The sequence below is a fragment of the Cebidichthys violaceus genome, unplaced genomic scaffold (genome assembly GCF_023349555.1).
Source record: "Cebidichthys violaceus isolate CVI_PGR_0920_01 unplaced genomic scaffold, fCebVio1.0.p SCAF_35, whole genome shotgun sequence".
NCBI lineage: Eukaryota > Metazoa > Chordata > Actinopteri > Perciformes > Stichaeidae > Cebidichthys > Cebidichthys violaceus.
Window position 1 is genome coordinate 252,979 of NW_027176539.1, and position 26,452 is coordinate 279,430.

Sequence of the window (26,452 nt, forward strand, 5' to 3'; positions counted from 1 at the left end):
GACAGACAGACAGACAGACAGACGGACGAAAATATACAAACATATATTTTAAACTCAGAGTTGAGACTTTAAAAGTACTTTCGGGAGTTTGACACACGACGTTAGGTTTTAGGGCAGAAAATAACTATTTAGCCTCCGTTAGCTTAGCGTTAGCTACTCGCTTTAGAAAGGAGCGCGTACGTTTCCATAACGACCAGCAGGGTACGGGTAGACGCGAGGGCCAAACTTTAACACTTAACGCGGAAGTGGTTGAACGAACACGCGCAGACGTCACCAGAATTAGTCCTGTTAGTTTCAAACTGTCAGAAAATAGGACATACAAACTTAGAGCATCTTAAACTTATTTGTTAACGTTTATTTGTTAAGTAGAAACTGTTTAAAGTATGTTTAAGAACTGGGGGACTTGGCTTGGAGTGGAAAACAAAAATGTCCAAGAAGACGAGACTGCTGCTGATGTTGATGAAGAGGAGGAGGAGGACGTAAACAAACGTGAAGAAGATGTTCAGCAGCAGCTTCTCCACAAGGCGACAAGCTTCAGTGGTAAGTCTGATGAAGGTCATAGTGTGGGAACTCAACTGTTACGTTACTGAGCCACGTGTCTGTCTCTTCTTATTGTTATGTGTTTTTTTTAACATTTAGAGTCTAGACCACATTGGACCAGGTCCAGATCAAAAACCACTATACCTTAGTCTGGACTACATTAACCCAGAGAAGACAGACACTCTTTAAACACAACTTCAGATTTGTGAAAGCTTTGATTCATGAAAATGCAAAGAAAAAGGAGATTTGTTTATCTAGACCACATTGGACCAGGTCCAGGACAAACCACTATACCTAGACTGGTCAAATCTGGACTAGATTATCCCAGAGAAGACGGACACACTTTAACACAGTTCAGATTTGTGAAAGCTTTATTCTATTTGTAAAAATCCAAAAAGAGGGAGATTTTGCTGTTTTTTTCCCCCACATCTAGACCTTATTGGACCAGGTCCAGATCAAAAACCACTACACCTAAACTGGTGAAATCTGGACTAGATGATCCCCATTAAGTCAGACGCTCTTTAAAACACAGTTTAAAATTTGTGAAAGCTTTATTCTATTTGTAAAAATCCCGAAACAGGGAGATTTCACAGTGTTTTTTTCACATCTAGACCTCATTGGACCAGGTCTACACATGTCCTAGCAGACTTTGCTGCATGCGTTTAGTCTCTTTGGACCTGTGTAAACCTCAATGATGTTCGTTGCAGGATACGTTTATAATTTCGCCAGCAGCGCCTCAAAGAAACTGTCGGAGTCCGTCGTGGAAACGGCTCAGACGTTAAAGAAGAGTGTGGGGGAGGGGCGGATCAATGACATCATCGATAAGGTGAGGTCACACTGGTGGCAGTGGAAGCGTTTTCACCTTCTCTCTTCTTTTCCTTGTTTAATGAGACTGTTTTCTTCCCTTTAGACCATTTTGGGTGAATTCCAGAAAGAACAAGAAAAGTTTGTTCAGGAGAAAAAAGCAAAAACGTCTGGTGAGTTTATTTAATGTGTGTATTAAGTATTTATTCATATTTATTAATGAACTGTTTATTAATCGTTTTTCTCTTTAATGATCACACATTTATTTTATTATTTTTTTAAATTAATATTATTTTCTATACGCATTTACGTGTGTGTATTTATAATTTCTTTTACTATATTCTTCCTTTAATTTTTTCCTTTTATTATAGGTTAGGTTCATATAATATAATACATATAATATATATATATATATATATATATAATGTCATTATCCTTATTTTACTTAAGTATATATTTAAGTTGATCATCAAGTACATTTCCATCTATCTTTATGCTGATGTGTATTTTTCATTTATTTGTAATTTATATTTTAATACACAAATGGAAATGTGTTTGTCCCGAACATTATATATATATATATATATATATAAATCTATAATCTATATATTTAAGTCCATAATCTATATATTTAAATACATAATCTATATATTTAAATACATAATCTATATATTTAAGTGTATAATCTTTATATTTAAGTGTATAGTCTATATATTTAAGTGTATAATCTATCCATATATTTAAGTCTATAGTCTATATATTTAAGTCTATAATCCATATATTTAAGTGTATCTATTTAAGTGTATAATCTTTATATTTAAATCTATAGTCTATATATTTAAGTGTATATATTTAAGTGTATAATCTTTATATTTAAGTCTATAGTCTATAGTCTATTTAAGTGTATAGTCTGTATATTTAAGTGTATAATCCATACATTGACAGTAGCTGTGCTCCTGTAGGAGCTGCTGTGGCTCCGTGGGTCGGTTCTGCTGAAGAAGACGTCATCCAGCAGCAGATCTTGGCTCTGTCAGCGGTGAGTGTTCGTTTCTTCTCACTCTGCATCGGTAGAAAGTTCAGAGGACTCAAACGTCTCTCCGTTCGTCGACAGGACAAAAGAAACTTCTTGCGCGACCCTCCGGCGGGGGTGCCGTTTCACTTCGACGCCGAGCAAATGTATCCCTCCGCCGCGTTGATGCTGGAAGAGGACGAGCTGCTCCGGAAGATGCGCTTCCACCTGGTCCCCAAACAGTGAGCGTTTCAACACAGAGACGGAGAGGTTATATTCCACCACAGAGATGGCCGACCGTCCTCCTCTGTGTCCTTTTTGTTTTTAGGGTGAAAGAAGAAGTCTTCTGGAGGAACTACTTCTACCGAGTGTCTCTGATTAAACAGTCGGCTCGGCTCACGGCCCTCGCTGCTCAACAAGCTGCTGAGAGGAGACGAGAGGAGACGACCAGTGAGACGGTTCAACGGCAAGGTATCATCTACCTGATAGTGGGAAACACAACTTCTAGTAGTGGTAGTGAGAGGCTCTCCTCCACAGTCAGTGTTCTACTACAGTAGGTGACTTATTGTGTGACTTTAGTACCATAACCACTATATTATTTGTTCTTTTTGCAGATGTAGTTAAAGAGAAGAGTCCTCCTGTTGTCTGCAGCGCCAAACCAAAGTCAAGTGAGGTAAGCCACCTCTTTGTTTTTCAAAGAATAAAATATAAGCAGTAATTGGACTAAAATGTTTGTCTGTCCCGTTTATAAAAGGACGAAGAGGAGATCCCGTCTGGGTCCGAACTTGTGAGCGACGCTTTTGACTCAAAAATAAACGAGGACGACCTGCGCAAAGAAATGGAACAGCTGAGTGCGTTTGTTTAGTTCATCTGGGGTTAGTAGAGTGTTGTTTTTTTTAATCAGAGGTTCAATGAGTGACTCCACAGGTTTGTTTTTCTCCCAGAGGAGACTCCGGACTGGGAGAGAGAGCTGCAGGAGGAGCTGCAGGACTACGACGTGTTGGCTGATAACGAGAACCGAGACGACCGCTGGGACAAAGAGATCGAGGAGATGCTGATGGAGGACAGCTAGAGACGGACTCAAGTCTGAACTGTGAGACGGATTTAACTGCTCCTCAGCAGAACGATCCATCACGATATCGATCCTCGAAGAAGAAAGACGACGGAGGAAAAAACCCTGAACATCTTTAATGTTTCTGTGTAGATATGTAACCTCCGGTTCTTTAATTAAAGTGAAGTCAAAGCTTCATGTGTTAAAGCTGCATTCTCTCTAGTGTCCACCAGGGGGCGACTCCTCTGGTCGTATAGAAGTCTAGTCTAAAATGACTCTACTTCTCTCTTGATTTATTCCCTCAGTAAACATTGTAAACATGAGTTTATGGTCTCAATCTCTAGTTTACAGTCTTCTTCAATACAGCATGATGTTCATTTAGTACATTATGCTCCATTTAGAGTCAAACAGACCATAAAGCAGGGGATGCTTTAGGGGCGGGGCTACACGCTGATTGACAGGTCTGTAGTTTGCTAACATCAACCACTACGATCTACTGCTCACGTCAGACCAAGTTTGGTTGAAGCAACAAAAAAACAGTTCTTTTCTTTAAAACGGTTCATTTGTAAATTGATTGAACTTGGAGGAAGAATAGATTATGTCATAAAAACGATTAAAATATGAATCACGTCAGGTCGTATTTCATGTGAACAGTAAAGTATATATTTTATCTTATGACTTTATATAAAAGGAAATGATGCTGTGATGGTTTCCCATAATATGTGATTCGCCTATTTTAATACAACTTTTATAAAACAGTAAAATGTACAAAAATGTAAGACGGTGAACATTTATGACTGAACGTGTTTATTGGTGAACAGATGCATTGACTCCACATCAGTCTCTTATGTGTTCATGTAATGTTACTTTTTTATTAAAACTCATTTATCTAACGTGTGTTGACTTTGTGTTCTGTATGTTTCAGACGTAAAACCAGATTCAGTGTGTTACTTTAGTCTCTGAAAAATGTCCCATTTTCACATCTTAACCAAACATTTAAATGAGCTCGTAGAGCTTTGAGGTTGAGTCTCAGTCGAACATTATTCATAGATTAAAACATGTCTTACCACGCTGGATGAAGAAGCAGGTGTGGTTCCACCTGCTGTCCACTTCAGATGACCTGGAACTCTGCGATTGGCTGACAGACGTCCAATCGGATACGTTTGTGCATGTGGGCGGAGTCAGATGAGAGTAATGGTCGTCGGAACAGATTCATGTATTTGTTTTGATTTCCTTTAACTCTGATTCGCTGACGAATAAAGAAACCTTGATCTTACTTTTACACATCTTTAGTCGATGTGTAGCAACAGTCTGAGACACTTTTACTCTTTTCATGACTAAAACTGGGCAGTTCGCTACTTAAGTGCTGATACTGTTCATAAGAAGTGGACCTCGTCATCGTGATGTCACCCATTGGTTTGTGGATGTTTTGAAGCCTCGAGTTCGGGACTTTGGCCGTAGCCATCTTGGTTTTTTGGCCGTCATTATTTGGATTTTTGGCAGCTGCCATTTAGGTTTTTTGGTTATCACAATCTTCATTTTTGGCATCCCAAACCTGTCAATCACCGAGTAGCCCCGCCCCTAAAGCATCCCCTGCTTTATGGACTGTTTGACTCTAAATGGAGCATAATGTACTAAATGAACATCATGCTGTATTGAAGAAGACTGTAAACTAGAGATTGAGACCATAAACTCATGTTTACAATGTTTACTGAGGGAATAAATCAAGAGAGAAGTAGAGTCATTTTAGACTAGACTTCTATACAACCAGAGGAGTCGCCCCCTGATGGACACTAGAGAGAATGCAGCTTTAACACATGGATGAAATAACAGACGATTCTGGAGTAAATCTTTATTGCTGAACTCGACATAAAAACACGATCTTCCTTTTTCAACAGTAAACAACACATTGTAGCAGGATTGTAATAAAGTGACAATAGGAAGATTTCACCCGTGTAGAGAAGTTGTAAAATTCAAACCACAATAATTTAAAAAAAATAAACACAGTTTCAGTTATTTTTTTTTCTTTTTCCACAACCAAGTGGCTCATAAAAAAGAAAACATGTTAATACTCTGCTGTGGTTTATGACTCTATTGCTATGATATGCATGGTCACAGTAGTTAATAAGTAGTTTACATGCTGTACAATATGTCACACGCGGCTGTTTATATTACATATCTATTAATGTGGAGAAGACAGTGAAACGGCTTCAAGGAGTGGAGTAGAAGAAGAATACGGAAGAGCCTCGACTTTAACTCAGGTTTGTTCAAAAACAACAACACACAAATGAGTTATGGATCAGATTCTTTCATTTCAAATAAACTAACATCCGTCAGAGATGAAGACATTCAACATTAAAACCAATAGGAGCGATAATAACCTGTAAACGGAGAGAACACAGTGTTGCTTCTTTGGTTACATTAATGTAAAACTTCCCTTTATAATAAATATATATATATATATATATATATATATATATATATATATATATACATATATTCTATACGACACAGCTCAGAAGATGATCTGAAATCATTATTTGGTCTTTGTACCTTTGTAAAAGTTGAACGTCTTCAAACAGGACATTTATATTCCTCAGTAGGAAGTAAAAGCAAACTGAGCTACACTGTTGGTCTCAGAGCTGTGTGTGGTTGGGAGGTCGAGCTTCAAACAGCAGCTGGCAGTTGAAGGACGTGAAGACGTGGACGTTTTTTTTTATGTGAGTCCGATTTCCTCGAGGACGCTGCGAGGACACTCTGCGTCCTGTGGAGGGAGAGAGAGGAACCTCGGCTCACACATCGACTATTACAGCAGAGTTACACGAGAACACGGAGCTGCAGGAACGACGCGGTTCTGGAGTCAAACAGGAAGTCAGCATCTCTGGTTCCCCCCAACTAAAACACTATGAGATTCTACTGTTTAGGGTTAATACAGAACATAATCTCTGAGTCACACACAGGTTTTGGGACGAGGAGACAGGACAAGGAGTCAGAACGAGGAGTCAGAACAAGGAGTCGGAACAAGGAGAGGGGACGAGGAGTCGGGATGAGGAGACGGGACGAGGAGTCGGGACGAGGAGACAGGGCGAGGACTCGGGATGAGGAATTCGGGAAGAGGTTTTGGAACGAGTAGTCAGGACAAGGAGACAGGACAAGGTCTCGGGACGAGGAGACGGGACGAGGAGACGGGACGAGGAGTCATCACGAAGAGTCGGGACGAGGAGACGGGACGAGGAGTCAGGACAAGGAGACAGGACGAGGAGTCAGGACAAGGAGACAGGACGAGAAGACAGGACGAGGAGTAGTAGTAGTCGGGACTAAACTTTAGAATCTCTTCAGCTGGTGTTAAACAGACTTTATTTCAGACTTCTAAACTAAAACACATTCAAACAACACTTTGACTTCAAGAAGAGACATCATCATTACTCAACTGTGCGCGCACACACACACACACACACACACACACACACAGTGTTTTAACTGGTGTAACGTCACGTGAATTGTTATTATTTGTGATTTTAATAGTTATTAGTAGTTAAAGTTGCATAAATCGATACATGAATATAAAACCGTAGACTGCATTTAAGAAGTGGATGTGGTCCTTGACACGTTACTTGTTGGTTTGTGAACTGATGTTTTGAAGCCTCGAGTGTCTGCGATTTGGCCGTCGCCATCTTGTTTTTTTGCAACCAGATGTGACACGAGAGGGTGGAGCTACGTACAACCAAATGCTGAATAAGACATTTTTAGGCAAAAATGCATTTAAAGTAAAAACTCAGTTCACCCTCAAAATTCATGATAAATGACTTTTGATGCTACAATTACTTGTTTAAGTTGCATTAATCAATATTTCTTAAATTCTTATGAGCACACACAACAAATCAAATCGAGAGAAAAGATGCATTTCAGGTCATAAATGCATCTTTATCAAAGCAGAGCTGTTAATATGAACACAAATGATGGTTCCATCCAGGTAAGAGAGCATGCACAAGACCAGAACCGTGGAACCGGGTCAGCTAAATGGAATGCGGCCATCATTAATGTTATGAAGACTCAATGTCTGCTGTGAAAGGAGGAGGAAGAAAGAGAAGCACTTACTTTGGCGTCCTGACACAAGGTTCAGCACAAAGTACAGAGAGGAGTTGCATCAGAGCAGCAAAAAAAAAAACAGAAATATTGTTTTAAGAGAAGAGCAGAAAGAAAACAACCCACGCAAAAATGTTCGGCCCAGATTTTAAAAAGCGTAAACTATGATTTATTCACAGATTATATTCGGCTCATTCTCGGGGCAGATTTTATCTGGAATGAGGAATCCCTCGTCGCCCGTTATGTAAGATAAACATCGGGTTTGTTTACGACAGAAGAAAACAGTAAAAACTTCATAACTAAACTTTAAATGTGTCACATGTGGGGAAGAAGACAAAAAACACAGTATAAACAGCTGTATTAAAGACAGACACCAGGCTGCTTAGTTCACAAAGAATCACAAACCATTTATTAAGAATTGATAAGATATCCTCAGGGGACCATGACTGCTGACATCGACAGATCACACAGAACATTTGAAGAGCTTCGTCAGTGTTCATTAATTAAAGATAGAGAACATTGAAGGCTGATTGATTTCAAGTGTTTAAATGTTTATTAGCATATAAACCAGAAGAGCCCTTAGTTAATCAGTGCATAGAGTTAGCATTAGCATTGATCTCACTTATACCACTTACCTTCAGAGTGGGCTTATTACTATTTTTATATAAATGGGAAATAATCAGGGTCTATAAATAATTTAATTTAAAAATAATTAAATAATACAAACGCTATTTGGTTGTCTGCTCTGAACAATCGGGTTTGACCTGATTAAAAAAACAACTCCTACAAATCACATCAAAGACAAAACCTACGATTCAAATAATTCAAACAAAACAATGAAATAATACAGAAACAATGAGGGAACCAACGGAAATATGAAATATAACACTGATTTAATGAAAACTTGAAAGCTTGTTTCACTGATAACTTAAGATCCGGACATCTGATGCTAACGTTAGCTCAGCTTGTTTCTCTGATAAGGATCCAGACGTCTGATGCTAACATTAGCATCAGCTCAGCTTGTTTCTCTGATAACTTAAGATCCGGACATCTGATGCTAACGTTAGCTCAGCTTGTTTCTCTGATAACTTAAGATCCAGGCATCTGATGCTAACGTTAGCTCAGCTTGTTTCTCTGATAACTTAAGATCCAGGCATCTGATGCTAACGCTAGCTCAGCTTGCTTCTCTGATAACTTAAGATCCAGACGTCAGGTGACTAAAATCCTTCATCTGGTGAAAATATAGAGTTAAAAACCACCGATGTAATGTAGAAATGTGGCCTCAAACACACCATTACCTCGACTAAAATTAAAAAAAATTCAGGTTTGAAATTTGTTCCTTTAAGTAAATGGTACATCAGCTGCTACCTAAAGTAGAAAAAGCAGTAATAGTTTTGTTGAGGTTGAAGGTTTATTCTTCACCTTAAAACCTTAAAACTTAAAATTCTCAACACTCTTTCAGCTGCACTTCCCTTCGCCGATGAAGGCCAAGTGGCTGAAAGCCCCAAACTAAATCTAGTAAGTGGACCTTAAGTCAAAACCTTTAACAACAACAACGGCCCGTAATTCTGAAACCACAATAGTCCGAACAATTTCCAATTTGTCCAACAGTGTCTCCGTGCATCACACGGCTAATTATTATGCAGAATTACGTCATCAGACTTTCACAATTGTGATAATTTTTTGTTCTACAAATGGCGACGACATGACTCGTCCTACTGCCTCTGATTGGCTCACCCTGATATTCTTAACCTAAACCCACAGACTGTCTATAAGAAGCGGACGTAGTCATCGTGACGTCACTCATTGGTTTGAGGATGTTTTGAAGCCTCGAGTTCAGTGATTTGGCCGTCACCATCTTGGATTACGGCCGTCGCCATGTTGGTTTTTTCGCAACCGATAAAGTGAAGTGACCATATTTGGACTGAGGAGGAAAACGCACAACAAAAAGTGTGGGAAACTTTTCGTAGGATACGATACAAACCGTTGTGCGAGGATACTTTGTTCTGAGATATGGTGTAAATGAGAATTAATAACTCATAAGGCATAAAAATCAGGACGTTTGATGGCGTAATTCTGCATAATAAATGGGACTTTTCTTTTCCGTCGATTGAGGTTTCAGAATAATTGTCCGTCGGTCCAATGTGCAGCCCCCATTTCAACCAATGATAAATGACAGGCATGTAACAATATGTCACCACAAAATATTTTACTACATATTATCAATAAACACACTGAAGACTAACTTCAGTTTACCGTACTCAATTACCGTACTTTTTTTTCTTATTTCCTGCTGTGACAATATCGTTTCATGACAGTCACGTATACATTTAAATAGTGCGCTGAGAACATTGTTACACCCCTTGATGAACCAATCACAGTGCTCAGAGGGAGCGGTGCCTGAGGAGCTCAGCATGCGGGGACGATAGCAGCAGCAGCAGCAGCAGCAGCGATGGCAGCCAATCAGTACACAGGCACATTAAAGTACTCATGACGGGGCTGCATGGGGAGAGAAACGCACACAGATCAGCAAAGACATGGAGTCACAGCAGCCACATGCAGGAGACAGTGCAGCAGGCTGGAGGTGTCACTTACAGGGGAATCTTTAAACCATGTTTCTGCGTCTGAGCGACTATAACGGAGACGTTGAGGCCACACTGCAGCCCGTTTAGCGTCTTTCTGCCTCAATACTGGACCAATTAAAAAATAAATAAAGTCACTTAGACACAGAAACATGGGAAATAGGGTCCAGGTAGAAAAATACCAAAGTCACCATTTAAGAAAAAATACTTTCACCACTGATCCATTTATCTATTAAAGAATTAGTTTTTTTTCTTTCTCTAAGAATAAAACTTTCTTGCTGAGAGTTAGATGAGAAAATAGATACCACACTCATAACTACGATAAATATAGCTGTTAGCTTAGCATAGATGAGAAAATAAATACCACTCTCATAACTACGATAAATATGGCTGGTTAGCTTAGCTTAACATAGATGAGAAAATAGATACCACTTTCATAACTGTACAATAAATATGGTTGGTTAGCTTAGCTTAGCATAAATGAGAAAATAGATACCACTCTCATAACTGTACGATAAATATGGTTGGTTAGCTTAGCATAGATGGGAAGATAGATACCACTCTCATAACTGTACGATAAATATGGTTGGTTAGCTTAGCTTAGCATAAATGAGAAAATAGATACCACTCTCATAACTGTACAATAAATATGGTTGGTTAGCTTAGCTTAGCATAAATGAGAAAATAGATACCACTCTCATAACTGTACGATAAATATGGTTGGTTAGCTTAGCATAGATGGGAAGATAGATACCACTCTCATAACTGTACGATAAATATGGTTGGTTAGCTTAGCATAGATGGGAAGACAGATACGATACCACTCTCATAACTGTATGATAAATATGGTTGGTTAGGTTAGCTTAGCATCGATGAGAAGATAGATACCACTCTCATAACTGTATGATAAATATGGTTGGTTAGGTTAGCTTAGCATAGATGAGAAGATAGATACCAATCTGATGTCTGAACAATAAATTTAGGGTCACTTAGCTTAGCATAAAGACTGGAAACAGCTAGCCTTTCCCAAAATGTCAAAGTATTCCACTACTTAATGGTTTACTTTACTTTTCCTACTTATCTAAAGTCAAACAAACAAACTCACAGTGAGCGTATCTGAATTTTGCATTCTTTCTGAAGGTCTTTGGGAAAATGTGTATCCACAAGTCTGTCTTACTTAAAGGAACAGTGTAACATGCATCCAACTGAATATGATTTTAATTGATTTAATTGTTTAGCTGTTGCAGTGTTAATTATATCTCTGCACACCGGCCCTTTAAGTAAGAGGAAACTAAAAAAAACGATAAAATTCCCCTCAAAAGCAAAATACATTTCATTACGAGTGAAGAGGAAGTGAACAATTTAAAACTAAGAGATATTGAAACACTTGTTGTCTTTATATGTTGTCATATAAAGACATGAGGTAGAAGACAATGAGATGTCACATAAACATGGAAAAGACAAAGACAAAAAGACTGAAACAGACTTTCAATACAAACTGGCTGTGGGGAGACTAACTAGACCAGGAACCTGGTCTCTACCGAGCTATATATATATATATATATATATATATATATATATATATATATATATATATATATATATATATATATATATATATATATATATATATATATATATATATATATATATATATATATATATATATATATATATATAGGGTGGCCTAAATCCACACACATATTAGTATTCACCTCAGCATCCTAATTCTGGAAAAGACCAGAGGACTCAGAGACCATATTTGGGACCATCACACCTGTGAGGCAAAGATTTTGTTTTGATTTTTTAAGGACACAAATATAAACAGAACAACCTCCACACACACACACACACACATTAACGGTGCTCCGCCACAGTAAAAGCTCGATTTATTTATTTATTTATGCCTCTCATGCAAAAAAAAAAAAAAGTTGAGCTGAGCCGTAAATTCTTCTGAGGGTTCATTATGCCTCCAAAAAAAAAAAAAAAAAAAAAAAGCTCTGCTAGCTGGCACCAAAAAGTAATGACCAGCTCCTGAGAAATGTTTCATGAAAGGCTTATTAAAATAACTTGGACCAAACCCCCTGCGGTGTGTTTTCCACGTACTTATTACAGCACCGTGTTTTTGCTGAAGCCAGAGGAGCTCGTTCAAAAAAGGTGCCATTATTTTAAATGTGTATTATGTTTAGAACGGTTTGACATCTTAAAAACACTGCTTGTTGAAGACCGTGTCAACGCATGAAGAAATTCTGCATCTCGACATGACTGCACCCTGGTGTTATTAAAAAAGATCAAATAATTAGCCTGATTACCAAATTTACACTGACGAGGAGTTTGATTACTGAAGAGCTTTTCCTCCTCCTGTGTTCTCAAGTAGCAGGAGACGTTTCTGGATTTGATCTGATTTCTCTCTCCTGATTATAAAATGACAACAATGAGGAGGCACCACAATGATCATGATAATGGTGGTTTTATGTTAATTCTGGCAGGTGAGGTTTTTGTTGATTTACTTTTCTCAACAAGTCCCAAGAAAAGACGAAAAGCCAACAATAAAATGATAAAAATGAACCGAGTGTAGAGCCGAATGTGGTGTTTTTAAAGAGTTAATTCAGATTCACTAAAGTCCCTGAACAACACAAACACACGACCAGATGGAGGCAGCAGCAGAGCAGCAGCTCCTGTGCTGTAGAGGTAGAATCAGTGTTTTAGTGAATGGAGTCTGGTGTCTCAGTAGAGATCAGAGATAACAGAAAGGTCTGTCTGACAGCGAGGTGAAGAGGAGAGAACATCCTAAATGTAGCGTTCACTTAAACTGATAGTAACTAGTTTTGGTCTTTTAATGGGCTTTGTTGAGAACAGAATAAAACTTGTCCTTATGTTTTAATATCTTAATATTAGAAGATAGTGTGAAATAGTTATTTTTATTATTAGTATATGTTAAATACTTTTGTAACACAGGTTGTTGTTATTCCTTTTTTTTTTACCATTTCATAATAAAGAAAACACAGAATAATTAATCAGAGCATTTTTCATTCAGTGTTGTTAGTAAAACTTTACAGGTTCGTCTTCACACAGGAGGCATAACTTATCACTTATTCAATAGTTTACAGTGTAAAGTTGAAATTTGTCTAAAAAGAGGAACTTTTAAAAAATGTTACAAGTTGCATCGATGAAAATGAAGGATTTGAAATTCCAAATAAATCTTTTATCCACGAATAAAAAAAGAATTTAGGAGGTAAACCCAACAGTTTCCTCTAAATTGCAAAGTGCTGCGTTATACCGCCTGTTAGAGAACCAGAGTGTGATCAGACGGGTTCTTTCTAACATTCAAGTTTGAGTTCATGTCTGTTGAAACACAGAAGACCTTCACACACAGGGGAGCTTTTTTTCCTCCAATTACTTTACATTCCAATATATTTATTTTTTCGACCAGTTGTTTTAGTCATACGTACTTTCACACAGAACAGGAATATTACGCTGTATAAATGCGAAGTAATGTTTTTCCAGAACGAGGTTGATTTTTCTGAGCTTTTGCACCGTGAACAAAGGCATCAACCGATCGCATTGTGCAGAACGGACATATTCAAAACGTACACTATAGTGTACAATAAAAGACTGATACTGCTCTGGGTCCAAAGAACCCTAGTAGTTAGTCCTCTGCCTGTTAGACGCTACTCTGGGTCCAAAGGACCCCCATAGTTGGTTGTCATTGTTAAACCCTACTCTGGGTCTGAAGGATCCCGGAAGTTAGTCGTCTACCTTTCAGAGGCTGCTCTGGGTCAAAAGGACCGGGGTAGTTGGTCGTCTGCCTGTCAGACACTGCTCTGGGTCAGAAGGACCCTTGTAGTCGATCGTCTGCCTGTCAGATGCCATTCTGGGTCCAAGGACCCCTGTAGTTGGTCGTCTGCCTTTCAGACGCTACTCTGGGTCTAAAGGACACCTGTAGTTGGTTGTCTGCCTGTTAAACACTGCTCTGAGACTTATTAAGCCTACATTGTAATCTCTGCCTAAAAAGCCTGAATGAAGACCTTCCTGTTACCCTGTATGGTCCCAGTACAGAGTGTACTTTTATGAATGGTGACTGTAAATCAATGAACAGCTGATGGTTTATGTTCCCTCAGGCTTCCTGAGTCTGTCGCTCATTTCAAAGTTGGTTGTACTTCTCATTAAGTATCTTCACAGTTTTATGACAAAATGCAAATGTCTCGAGTTGCAAAATGATCCTTTAAATCAACAAACATCACATGTGTAGCTCAATTCATGACACAATTCAAACGGGGTCAAAACATAAATTGTCCCCGTTGACTACCGGACCTATTCTTTCCAGAAATAAGATCGTATGGTGACCAACAAGCTAGGTCTATATTATTGGCCAATATTAGCTCATCAGAATATATGCAATATCAAAATATTTTCGGCACATTCTGCAGCAAATACTCATATTTCAAGCTGCAAAAATATTCTGCTTTAGTGCGTATCTTCATCACAAAGAACACTTTTTGTTTTTGTCCAGCGTTGGTCTGTCTCCATCGTTTTCCACTAGATGTTAATGGTTCGTCAGCAGTGACCTGATTTTGCTTCCCAGAACTCATTAACAGCAACATTTTGGCTCACTGACTTCAATAAACGTTAAGCAAACAAATCCAACAAAACAGCCTGCTGACCTGGATCAGTGTGTTGTTTTGTTATTGTCTAGAAAAGATTATTAAAATAATCACTTAAATAGCTCTGGTGTAACATATTCAAGATGTCTGAATAATGACATGTTGAATGAATATTTGAATCCTAATTGCAGTGACACTCTGGTGTGTTTTGTTACTGTAATAATGAAATGCTAATCGGGGGCCAGAAGAGAGTGTGTGTGTGTGTGTGTGTGTGTGTGTGTGTGTGTGTGTGTGTGTGTGTGTGTGGTCTCAGGAATGCAGACAACGAGGCTTTGTTTCTGGGCCGCGACCTCGAGATCTCCTCCCTCCAACCAATCGAGTAACGTCTGAGAGGACTGTGAGGAATGTGTGGAGCAACCAGGATATAATCGCTTGAAATATTTTGAAGACACGCTGAAAGGGAGAACAAGTCTGAAGTACTTTGCGGTTAGTTTTTTCGGGAGTCTACGAGGAAGATGTAAAAGACGTAAAAGTCTCTCAACTACTGAATGTTACTTCGTACTTCTAATATTAACGTTTAGTGACAACACGTTCTCACTCTCAACTCGTCACATATGGAGACTCGGTCAGGACCGAATGGAAAATGCCCAAAACTGCAGTTCCTCAAACGGCCACTTGAGGCTCCAAAAAAAACCGAGTCAATCCCCATCGACTCCCATGTTAAAATGAACAACTTTACAAGAGAAATAAACATGTTTACAGACGATGAAATGTTATATAACACCAATTATATGGTTTAAAGTTAGGCATAATCGAGGGCGTGGCCTCTTTGAATGACAGGTGGGTGTCTCAGGATGCTAGCTGCTAGCCGTCTGCTCTGCTAGCGCCACTCAGTCTCCTGGGTGAAAGTCCTGTGTTGGACTTTGTTGTTCTTTATATTAGGTCACCTGACCTCCTTCCTGTCGTAATTTACCGCCGTGTTTGACGAGCTGGGAGTGAGAACGATTTGCAGAGGAAGAGTTATTGATTAGAAGTTAAGAGTTAAACACATGAGGGTTGAACCCAGAAAAAACACACACCAGCAGCTTCCATATCTGCCGCATATCACCGACACTCCAGATATTGCCGTTGCTGACGTTGTTGTTTCCGTTTGTGTTGGTGAATCAAAAGTACATCTACGGCTAACAAGCTAACGCTACACCAAAAGGGTTATTAGTTTTTTTTTACAAACTGTACCTGCAAACAGGCGCATCTGAAAGTCTATGTTCTGCAAATCACAATCGTGAAAGAATACAAAGAGGCAAAGAGAGAGAAACCTGTCAGCTGGAATCAAAGATTAAGCAAACTAAACGAGAGACAATGAAGCCCGGTGAAGCCAATGACAATAAAAAAATCACAAGAAATAAAGCAGATTGAAAGTACATTTCAAGTTCTTGAATAATTTTAGCTGCTCTGCTTTTACTTGTATGTGATACAAACACTTCGATTTGAATAAACTTAAAGTTGCAAAACTTGAGATTCTTTTTACAAACTCAAAGCAAATTTTTTAAAACCCTTTATGTTTGTCATTTTTTTCTGCAATAGCCGTTCAATGTAATCACATCCAGTAATTACATCTGTATAATAACTTGAATTGTTAGTGGCGGGGTCCGCCATTCACACCTTGGCTTTAAACTACCTTCACATGGGAAAGATGTTTTCCAGTGTTCCTGTTTTACGTCATCGATATTAACAATCACTGTCACAGTTTCCTGCTGACGCTAGTTCACATTAAAAGCCTTCAACTGACAAAACACGGGGAGGCTTTTATTGTGAAGTTGTCACAGGAAATGTATAATGCTGCGTTTCTTACTGGTGCAGATTTGACCGCAAAATATTTGAAGTTTATTCGATTATTCGTGAGGACGAGTTTTTTATTTACTGCATCCAGCAAGTCACAGGTCAGCTTAATTAATCTGGTTTTACAACAGCTTTATGAGTTTATTGCAATAAACAGATTAAAATGATGCCGATTTGTAAAAAGTCTAAATTCATGTTTTGTCAGGACCGTCCACGAGACGACAAGCAAACCAGTTTTTAAAATGCGTGCTTTCTGAACGAAGTCTGGATTAATCGGGGCTTCGCTGTGCTAACGTTGTAGCTAACGTTGTAGCTAACGTTGTAGCTGTTCCATCACAACAACATCGTTGAGGCATAAATACGGTTGCCGATGTTATTGTTTTTATATTATATTAAATATGGCAGCAGGTAATGGAACATTAAGAGGCAGCAACACTGAGTGTTCTCATTCATCTAATGTTACGTGTATTTGGATTAAAAAAAGAAATGTGACAAAGTGCAACGGATTAAAAAGTATTAAACCGAACTCGCTGTGACCAGGATTGAAATCTTAAGGATTGTAACTTTAATTGAGGAAGCGGTGCTTGTGTAACTTAATTTAACCTTCTATTCATTACTTTGGTCTGAAAAACCTCCCAACTGTTGACGGAAACAGTGGAGCGTAGAGGGACGATTATTAAAACACCAGCAGAAAGATGGAGGGACCGAGTCCTCGGTGTGAGATCTGCTCTGTCCCCACTCTGCTCCCAGCAGTCGTCTTACCTCCTGCAGCAGGTCGGCCTGCTCGATGGCCTTCAACACCGTCTTCTTGGACGTCTCCTGAGCTTCTCCACCCAGCAGGAACTCATCCAGGATGAAGTACGCCTTCTCAAAGTTGAAAATAATGTCCAGCTCACAAACCTGAAAGAAACACTGAACCATGAATATTTTTTTTTTTTAAGTTCAGGTTCAACAGGTCGGGGGGGAAACGTACGGATACCCGACGTTAGAGAACGCACACTGCCAAAGTATTTGTCTAGCAGCTCCACGTATCGGTGGATGATCTCCAGCGTGATGAGCTCGTTGTCCTGGTCCTCGATGGCGCAGCAGAAGTAGAGGCTGGCGTATCTGCAACACGGAGACAGATGTTGACTTCGCAGCAGCATTTGAGAAACAGTTAAGAGAGGCACCGATCCATTTTGTGGGCGTTTATCACTGGAGCACTTGTGGCCTACGACTGAATACACTCAACGTCGAAAAAAAAAAAAAGGTGCAGCGGTCCCCGAGACGATCACCGGCCTCGGTCGACCGAACGCAAGGACGAGAGCCAGAGACGGATGCTAAGCTAAGCTAAGCTAGGCCACTGAGGCAACTTCACTACCCAGCATGCATCCTGGTGGCAGGAAAATAAGACGTATGAAATAAGACTTGACCACGATGGATCCAGGTCTCTGTGAAGACGTGGGCTCAACGGTCACCGGCCTCCCGCTGCTTTTCATCCATCAGACGGCCAGGATGCATGCTGGGTAGTGGAGTAGCCTCAGTGTCCTAGCTGGGTTAGCTTAGCCTCCGTCTGGGCTCTCCTCCCTCTCCTCTCTGGGGCAGTTTGGTGGCCTTTTGGTCCTTGCAATTGAATTTACATTTTTCGTGAAAGAAAAGTTGCAAATCCTCGTCATTTATAGTTCTGAGGAAGAAAAACCTGAACCTGCAGGTTGTTGCATCGCTACAAAGAATCTTCAAATTCTGAACCTAATCAACCTGACAAAGTAAATACAAGAAGCTGACTTCATGCGTTCTCATCAGTTAGTGCTCTAAACCGTCTCCTGGCTCGCTGCAGTAGTGCTGACACAGCTCTTCACGGTGAACTCTGTATTCATTTAAAAGCCAGAAGCCGGACGGACGCAGAAGGCCGTTACGAGTTAAGCCTCATTTCTTTATCCCCCCCCGATAATCCCTCAGGCACTCTTTAAGCATGTGATGATTGGCTCATAAAGGAGCCGGTCAGTTGATCCCTCACAACCAGCGGGTAAAGGAGGCCACAATGGACCCGGCTGATCCTGGTGAGACCAGCATAAAGTACTGGGGACGAGCGTGAAACTCGACAGGACGGGAGCTCGCTGGCGTCGCTTGTTAATTATGAAAAAGAGTAAAACGTGTGCGATATGTTGATGTGGTTCAGGTTCTAGGATCAGTCTTTGGACACGTATAGAAGAAGGAGAAACATCATGAAGGACTTGGGACATCAACAGGTTTCTGGATATGGATAAAAAAGGCAAAAATTCCGGAATATATTTTGCATATCAATGTAGCATTAGTCAACCCGATGACAAAGTTAAACACAAATGTGTTCTCAAAAGGACGATCATTTGATATGATGGAAAAATACGTATAGAGAAACACAATTTAGGCCGTCAAAATGAATATTAACGAATGAATATCACGGACCAATTTAAATTTTTAGGTAAATCTCATCAAACTGACTCAATATGTGTGAATGTCTGTAAACAAACTCTCAATTAAACATTTGAGTTTAGTTTTTTTGGCAATGGAATCTATATATTCAACATTTGTATAAGTTGACACAAGTGTTACCAGTGTTGGGAATACAAAGGAGGCTCTACAGGTTATGAATATTAAACTCATCACATGTCTCCAGCCTCTCCTCTCCCCTCCTTCCTCTCCTCTCCTCTCCTCTCCTCTCCCCTCCTTCCTCTCCTCTCCTCTCCCGTCCTTCCTCTCCTCTCCTCTCCTTTCCTCTCCTCTCTGTTCACTTCCTGAAGTTCAGTCAAAGTTTCTCTCATTTCTGGTCACATGACTGTTGGTCTCAGATGAATCAATCATGACTTCATAGTTTCACTGAGGAGTTCACAATTTAATGTTTTTAACACAATCTGGTTAAAGTGAACACTTTATTAGAGGAGAGATTTTAAATGACACATAAAATGTTTTCGATGAAATATCATAATTTGAACCTTTGTTTTGGTCGCCGTTCCTGTCGGAAGCGTTGATGTGACATGATGTGTTCAAAGACCGTCAAAAAGATGAAACTCTGACGATCGTCACAGTTTTTACAGCTTCTGGCTGTGATAAACAATGTCGTTTTGTCGATTGTTTAAAGAAAACATGCTTTTCCATAGAATAAACAGGACAAAATGAGTCAAAGTGAGTCCTCTCTCTTGTCTCCGTCACGGTGTCTCCGTCACTCTAATAAAATCCGTCTCTCCCGATTCTCCTTTTGAGTTCCTACCCACCTCTTATAGACCACCTTGAGGTCTCTCCACTCCAGGAAGCTGCACATTTTGGGCTTTCGAGCCAGCACCGTCTGCACCAACTCCCTGGTGATCTTCTTCTTCTCCTTATCTGACAGAGGCACGTACCACTTCTGGAGCCTGAGCTTCCCCTGCCGACTGAACAGGAGCATGAACTGCATCTGGAATGAAGGGATGAGAGGAGGAAACACAACAACAGAGGGACGAGGAGGAGCGTGAGATGAACATGAAATCATCTTCATCTTTATTTATGTGTTGTAGAAAGAAATAATCTTATTTACTAGCTTTCTCTGAAGGTTTCACTGCTGGTTTTAAGTCTAAACTTTCATTTGTCAGCGTTGATAGAGAACAGAGGGAGCCTTATGTTGTGCGGATTATAATTCTTGATTTGTGATATTGAACGATGTTAAATTAAATAAACTTCGACTAGATGTCAGGAGCAGGACTGATTCTGACAACTTGAGCCAAAATGATGGAAATGATTACTGCAGGATAAACGACCTTTAATCAGGTCAATCAGACCCATGCAGCTCATCAATTAATATGAAATAATGAAATTAACATATTTGTATCTGCTGCCATGTGTTACAGATAAACAACATTTAACAAACATGATTTTAATTAAACATAAAATAAATAACGTGACATTTTTTATATCCAATTAAAACACACATTTCTCCACAGTTACAGCAGACACACGTGATTCTTCTTCACCGTTTATCAACACAAGCGAACGGAAGTGCCGTTAACACCGTTATTCAGCGGTTAGCATTAGCTTGTTTAGCCTGGTTTAAATACGACATAATCGACCGGAAAAAACGTACATTTTTAGACATAAACGGTGTAATAATACACAGTGAAAAGTACTTACCTTGTGTCAAAACACTGGCTTCTGGAGGAATAAACTGCCTCCCACCGTTACCCGGACACACACACGGCCACTGGGCACCGAGCTTCTGATTGGTCGATGAGGAGCTCGCGACGTTGTTCATTAAGTCAGTCGGTCTCTGATAGTCCCCGCCTATCGCTCGATTTCGCGGATGTGATTGGCTGGTTCTTTACATCGATCAAACGACATTAAGACGTCATCATCAGGGGGTATCAGAACGTTTAGATAAGTGCAGGACTTTAGATGTTTATAGAATAAATACAAATAATATATAATTCCACTTTATTTATTTATTCATTTATTTATTTTATTAATTTATTCATACATATATATATATATTTAATACATATTTTTATTTTATTTTGTATTATTCATTCATTCATTATTTATCTATGTATAATCTTTCATACAAACCTATAGCCCAAAGTGCTTGATATAGAAAACAAATAAACAATATAAACAGAAATAAATACACTATATATATATATATATATATATATATATATATATATATATATATATATATATATATATATATATATATATATATATATATACAAATAAATATACAATAAAACCATTTTAATAGACAAACAAAAATGCTGATTACAGCTTTCAAACTATGGTTCTAACATTACTCCAAAATCAGAGCCAAATTACACTTGAGTGTTGGGTTATGTATTCTGCAAATGTTGAAATTAAAATAAAAAGATGAATTTCATGGTGTTAAAAATTAAAATAAAAGTAATTGTGAAAAAAAGATCTTTCAAAAATACTGAGAGAGCTTGTTATTCTAATAACCAGAGGCAGCGAGCTCCAGTGCTTTAAGGGCACCAAAACAGAAGGTATGTTTATCAGATACATAAAAACATTAAGAAAGACTGGAACATAAAATGCAAGAAAATATCTGATGTTGGGAGAAGCAAGGTCATTTAAAACTTTATCAACAACTAAAATAACTTAAATACAGAGCCATGACCCAGTTTCATTGTTTTAGTTAAGACAGCATTCTGAAATAACTGGAACTCATATATACAAAGAAATATATTAAAAATAAATTCCAAAACTAAAACTATACTATGCAGCCATGCATACAACACTGAAGCCCTAAAAGCGCACTGGTCCTAAAGGTGACATCAGGACTTCAGGGTTGTCATTGCTGACAGACTCGCTCACAGATCAATAGTTTACATCACAGCTAGTGGAGAAACGTCTCTGCTGACGACACAGTATTGATTCAGCCACCACTGTTTTCTGTCCAACACAGTCGGGTCAGAGTGGAAAGACAGAAGTGACCTTAGAGGGAGGAGCTAAGTAAAAATAACACGTTTTTTTTTTAGGCGACCAAAATGTCACAATTAACTTTGACGAAGTGTAAACACAATGTGAACAGAGTTGTAGAGACGAAAACAAGGACGCCGTGGTAGAGACCTGTCAATCACTGTGTAGCCCCGCCCCTAAATCATCCCCTGCTTTATGGTGTGTTTGACTCTAAATGGAGCATAATGTACTAAATGAACATCATGCTGTATTGAAGAAGACTGTAAACTAGAGATTGAGACCATAAACTCATGTTTACAATGTTTACTGAGGGAATAAATCAAGAGAGAAGTAGAGTCATTTTAGACTAGACTTCTATACAACCAGAGGAGTCGCCCCCTGGTGGACATTAGAGAGAATGCAGCTTTAACACACAAAGCTTTGCCTTCACTTTTAAAAACCGGAGGTTGCCGTCAGGAACGTCTCTCTCTAGACACAACAAACTCAACAATTCAGATCCCCCTAAATGATGCACACTGTACCTTTAACATATCAAAGAATGATCACAGCGCTCTTCCACTGTTCACCACAGGTGCGGCACAATAGAGGAGCCTTTAGGGAGGCGACTAAGGGCCAATGGAGAGCGTTAGATAAGGCCGTCGCAGGCCTGTGGATTACAGTAATCCCATCCACTGTCTCGTTTTGGCTATCACACACTCATCACATTCCAGCACCGCTGAAGAGGAAGATGGAGGTCACTGCTCGGTGTGCTGCTGTGCTCTTCCTCCTGCTTCTGTCTCAGGGTAAGTCACAGTGCACCTGCATGGTGTTATTATACTCACTGTCTAGAGTTTACAGTGTCTTTAATGTAACCATGTTATTTATGAAAGTACCAAAGTGGAACAAAGAGCGGATTACTGTTTGAGTTTATCAAAATGTATTTCTTTTTCTTCAATATTGTTTTGTTTTTTAAAGCTCAATTCAGGTTTCTTCAGCTCACACATACAGAAAGTTTGCAGAATAACTTGATATATTTGTCACATTAAAAAGCCTGCAAACAATTCATGAATTAATTTGTGTTAATGAGCGTTGATTTTAGTTTATTTGCTCATAGTTTCTCCTGTAAAAATGAGCTTTCAGCTTCATCTGCTTCTCCATTTCATGCGTCCACTGGCAGCCCTGATGACCGTTCACTCTCAAGAGGTAAGAGCTTAATAATAAACCACCAAATGATGTGATATGAACCCTGGATTAACTCGTGTGTGTGTGTGTGTGTGTCCTCCAGGAGGAGGAGGCGGTCCAGGAGGAGGAGCTGCAGGAGGAGGACCAGCAGGAGATCGAGACGTGGACATCAGATATTAAAACCTGCACCTGTGACTGTGAGTCCGCCGGTTCACCGACCGGCGGCCCACCCGTCCCACCAACCTTACTGCCGCCGCCGCCACCGCCGCCGCCGCTGCCGCCGCTGCCGCCGCCGCCGCCGCCGCCTCAGAGTAACCTGCTGAGCTGCATGCCAGGTGAGGACTCCACCCTGACGGGTCACATGACCTGGGTTTACCTGCAGTCTGCTATCAACCGGGCCATCGTGTGAAGGACAACGATAACGTTCACACATGTGAAGATGGAGGAGGAGGAGACGCTGCTGCCGGGAGCTGAGCTCTCCTCCTCCCTCCGGAGCTCCAGATCTGGGTCTGTCCTTGGTGGACCGGTCTCTGCTGGAGGATCTGGGTCAGTCCTTGGTGGACCAGTCTCTGCTGAAAGATCTGGGTCTGTCCTTGGTGGACCGGCCTCTGCTGGAGGATCTGGGTCAGTCCTTGGTGGACCAGTCTCTGCTGGAGGATCTGGGTCTATCCACGGTGGACCAGGTCTCTGCTGGAGGATCTGGGTCTGTCCACGGTGGACCGGTCTCTGCTGGAGGATCTGGGTCTATCCACGGTGGACCAGGTCTCTGCTGGAGGATCTGGGTCTGTCCACGGTGGACCGGTCTCTGCTGGAGGATCTGGGTCTATCCACGGTGGACCAGGTCTCTGCTGGAGGATCTGGGTCTGTCCACGGTGGACCGGTCTCGACTAGAGGATCTGGGTCTGTCCACGGTGGACCAGGTCTCTGCTGGAGGATCTGGGTCTGTCCACGGTGGACCAGGTCTCTGCTGGAGTCTGAGCTGAAGGAGTTTCTGGTGAACCTGCATGAGTTCATCTGGTTTCACCAGAATCCGACCTGGTGGCTCCGATGACGAGCGTTAAGAACAACTCTATAGAAACAGACCATCTTCTCTCTGATGGTCTCTGTACTGATGGAGGTCTTATAGAGGATCAGGACTAAACTGAGACATGGTTCAGAATCAGTTCCAGCAACTTCAAGTTCCGTTACGTAGATTTAAGAAATGAACAGCTGTGAGGAAGAGGCCTGAGATAATCTCATCAGCTGAAGCAGGAATGTGATGACCAGATTAGGAAGCCCTAAATAGGTGGTGCCCTTCACTTAATAGCAGGATACAGCGGCCAAAGCGGCGCAGATCAGATGATGTCCCGAACATCTTCTTCCTCCTTATCACGCAATCCTCCCGCTATCAGATCTCAGGGTTAATTAGATCAGGGCGCTAAGAATACTTTGTTAGGGAATGAAATCACGACGCTCGGACCTTCGCTGTGATGCATCTTAGATATTTAAACGTCATCTTCTACTGATACTGTAGTGATTCACAACAAAAAAAACATCTGTTTGCAAACTCTCACACGACTGGTGCAGTTCAATCCGAGTCTCATTTATCCAGTCGTACGATCGCTACTTCAACAAACACATGCATGTTTTTGTTAAAACCCGCTTGTGTCATATTGGAGGACAGGTGGTCGAGTCTCGCAAGAGTTCTTTGCAAGATTTTTCAATTGATGGGACACTTATCTATCGTTTCAATGTCCTCCACAGAATGTCCTTACCACAGAGCTCTGGGCTTTGAATCTGGATCTGTGGAATCAGACCAGATCAGCTGCTCCAGTCAGGACCAGTACGTGGGCTGGTACTCCTCCTGGATCCCCTCCAAGGCTCGCCTCAACAACCAAGGCTTCGGGTACGTCTCCGCAGCCCACTTCTTCTTCTTCTTCTTCTTCTTCTTCTTCTTCTTCTTCTTCTTTTCTCTCATCGTCAACTGTGAACAACAAAAAGCACACGTCGTCGTTGTTGTTGTTGTTGTTGTTGTTTGTCGTCAGGTGCGCGTGGCTCTCCAAGTACAACGACCTGCATCAGTGGATCCAGATCGACCTGAAGGAGGTCTCCGTGGTGTCCGGCATCCTCTCTCAGGGCCGCTGCGACGCCGACGAGTGGATCACCAAATACAGCGTCCAGTACCGTACGGTGGAGACGCTCAACTGGATCTACTACAAAGACCAGACAGGAAACAACAGGGTGAGAGAACGCAACACACTCGGTTATTATAGCAGAACTATAATAAAAGAGAACATCAGGCTGAAAAGCCACATTATTGGAACCATATGAAATCTGTCACAAACGACATCAAACAATGGTTATCTGGTTAATGAAGCTGCAATAACAACTTATATTCTCCCCATTTAAAGGGACAGTCCCCCCCCCATAAAATCAAAACTACGTATTCTTCCTCTGACCTGTAGTTCTATTGCAGAGTGTTGGAGATCCGTCTTCTTTCCAGCAGCATGGAGATGTAGATGACGCTCGGCTTGTGGAACTCAAAGCGCCGAAAACAATACATTTAAAAAACTCAACGACGGTGTTTCTTTAAATAAGTCCTGACCCGGTTACTGAAGGTGATCCACAGACCTTGTTGTGAGCAGTTTCATGTAGGAACTACGGTTTAAAGAAAGTAGTTCCTCCATGAACCTACTTTAAGTAGATGAATCAAACTAACAGGTGAGAGGACAAATATGCAGTTTGGATTTCGGGGTGAACTGTTCCTTTAAATCAGTAAAGTAAGCATCCAAAACAATAGAAAGACAGAAAATAACAGCTTGAGATCTAATCACTTAAAAAGAATATTATGAATTCACAAATATATGAGTATATTAGAAATATGAAATATGTCGGAAACTCATTCCTGCTCTCCAAAAGTGCAGAAATGAGTTTCCTGCGTTCCGCTGAAGGTAAAGAGACGTGACGATGATGAAGGTGAAGAGACGTGACGACGATGAAGTGATTCGGTGACTGTTCTCAGGTCTTCTATGGGAACTCGGACCGCTCCTCCACGGTACAGAACCTGCTGCGCCCCCCTATCGTAGCCCGGTTCATCCGCCTGCTGCCGCTGGGCTGGCACACCCGCATCGCCACCCGGCTGGAGCTGCTCATGTGCATGAACAAGTGTCCCTGAAGGCAACACGGCCCGTTCACTGTCCACCTGTTCACCCGATAACCCGCAGCCCGCCAACAAATAGATCCATTTGTTCTAGGACCAGTGGTGGAGAGTAACTAAGTACCTCTACGCAAGTACTGCAGTTTTATACACGTGTGAGGTACTTTACTTAGTTGTTCCTTGTTACTGTACTTTTTACTGTACTACATCTCAGAGGTAGAT

The 26,452-nt window shown here is 40.5% G+C and overlaps 3 protein-coding genes across 6 annotated transcripts; 2 read left to right on the forward strand and 1 right to left on the reverse strand.

Moving 5' to 3' along the window:
- Nucleotides 1-178: 178 nt before the first annotated feature.
- On the forward strand, nucleotides 179-4,280 carry LOC137883755 (synapse-associated protein 1-like). Its single transcript, XM_068725376.1, has 9 exons — nucleotides 179-540; nucleotides 1,248-1,366; nucleotides 1,451-1,517; nucleotides 2,307-2,380; nucleotides 2,456-2,595; nucleotides 2,682-2,824; nucleotides 2,968-3,026; nucleotides 3,108-3,204; nucleotides 3,298-4,280. Exons 1-9 carry the CDS (start codon nucleotides 384-386, stop codon nucleotides 3,423-3,425), a joined length of 984 nt encoding a protein of 327 aa, XP_068581477.1. The 5' UTR covers nucleotides 179-383; the 3' UTR covers nucleotides 3,426-4,280.
- A 1,639-nt stretch (nucleotides 4,281-5,919) lies between these two features.
- LOC137883819 (AP-1 complex subunit sigma-2) lies at nucleotides 5,920-20,712 on the reverse strand. 4 transcript variants are annotated; one of them, XM_068725466.1, is made up of 7 exons: nucleotides 20,635-20,712; nucleotides 19,746-19,924; nucleotides 17,514-17,622; nucleotides 17,278-17,415; nucleotides 15,913-15,943; nucleotides 11,788-11,849; nucleotides 7,604-9,989 (listed from the first exon to the last, which is right to left on the reverse strand). In XM_068725466.1, the coding sequence occupies exons 2-6, from the start codon at nucleotides 19,922-19,924 to the stop codon at nucleotides 11,797-11,799; spliced, it is 510 nt and encodes a 169-aa protein (XP_068581567.1). In that variant the 5' UTR covers nucleotides 20,635-20,712; the 3' UTR covers nucleotides 7,604-9,989; nucleotides 11,788-11,796. The 4 variants fall into 4 exon arrangements, with proteins under 4 accessions (XP_068581568.1, XP_068581567.1, XP_068581570.1 ...); XM_068725467.1 differs by lacking the exons at nucleotides 7,604-9,989; nucleotides 11,788-11,849; nucleotides 15,913-15,943 and adding an exon at nucleotides 5,920-6,168; XM_068725469.1 differs by lacking the exons at nucleotides 11,788-11,849; nucleotides 15,913-15,943.
- Nucleotides 20,713-22,660: 1,948 nt separating this feature from the next.
- On the forward strand, nucleotides 22,661-26,248 carry LOC137883809 (retinoschisin-like). The gene is made up of 6 exons (XM_068725453.1): nucleotides 22,661-22,715; nucleotides 23,090-23,115; nucleotides 23,198-23,429; nucleotides 24,838-24,979; nucleotides 25,119-25,314; nucleotides 26,096-26,248. Exons 1-6 carry the CDS (start codon nucleotides 22,661-22,663, stop codon nucleotides 26,246-26,248), a joined length of 804 nt encoding a protein of 267 aa, XP_068581554.1.
- Nucleotides 26,249-26,452: the final 204 nt, after the last annotated feature.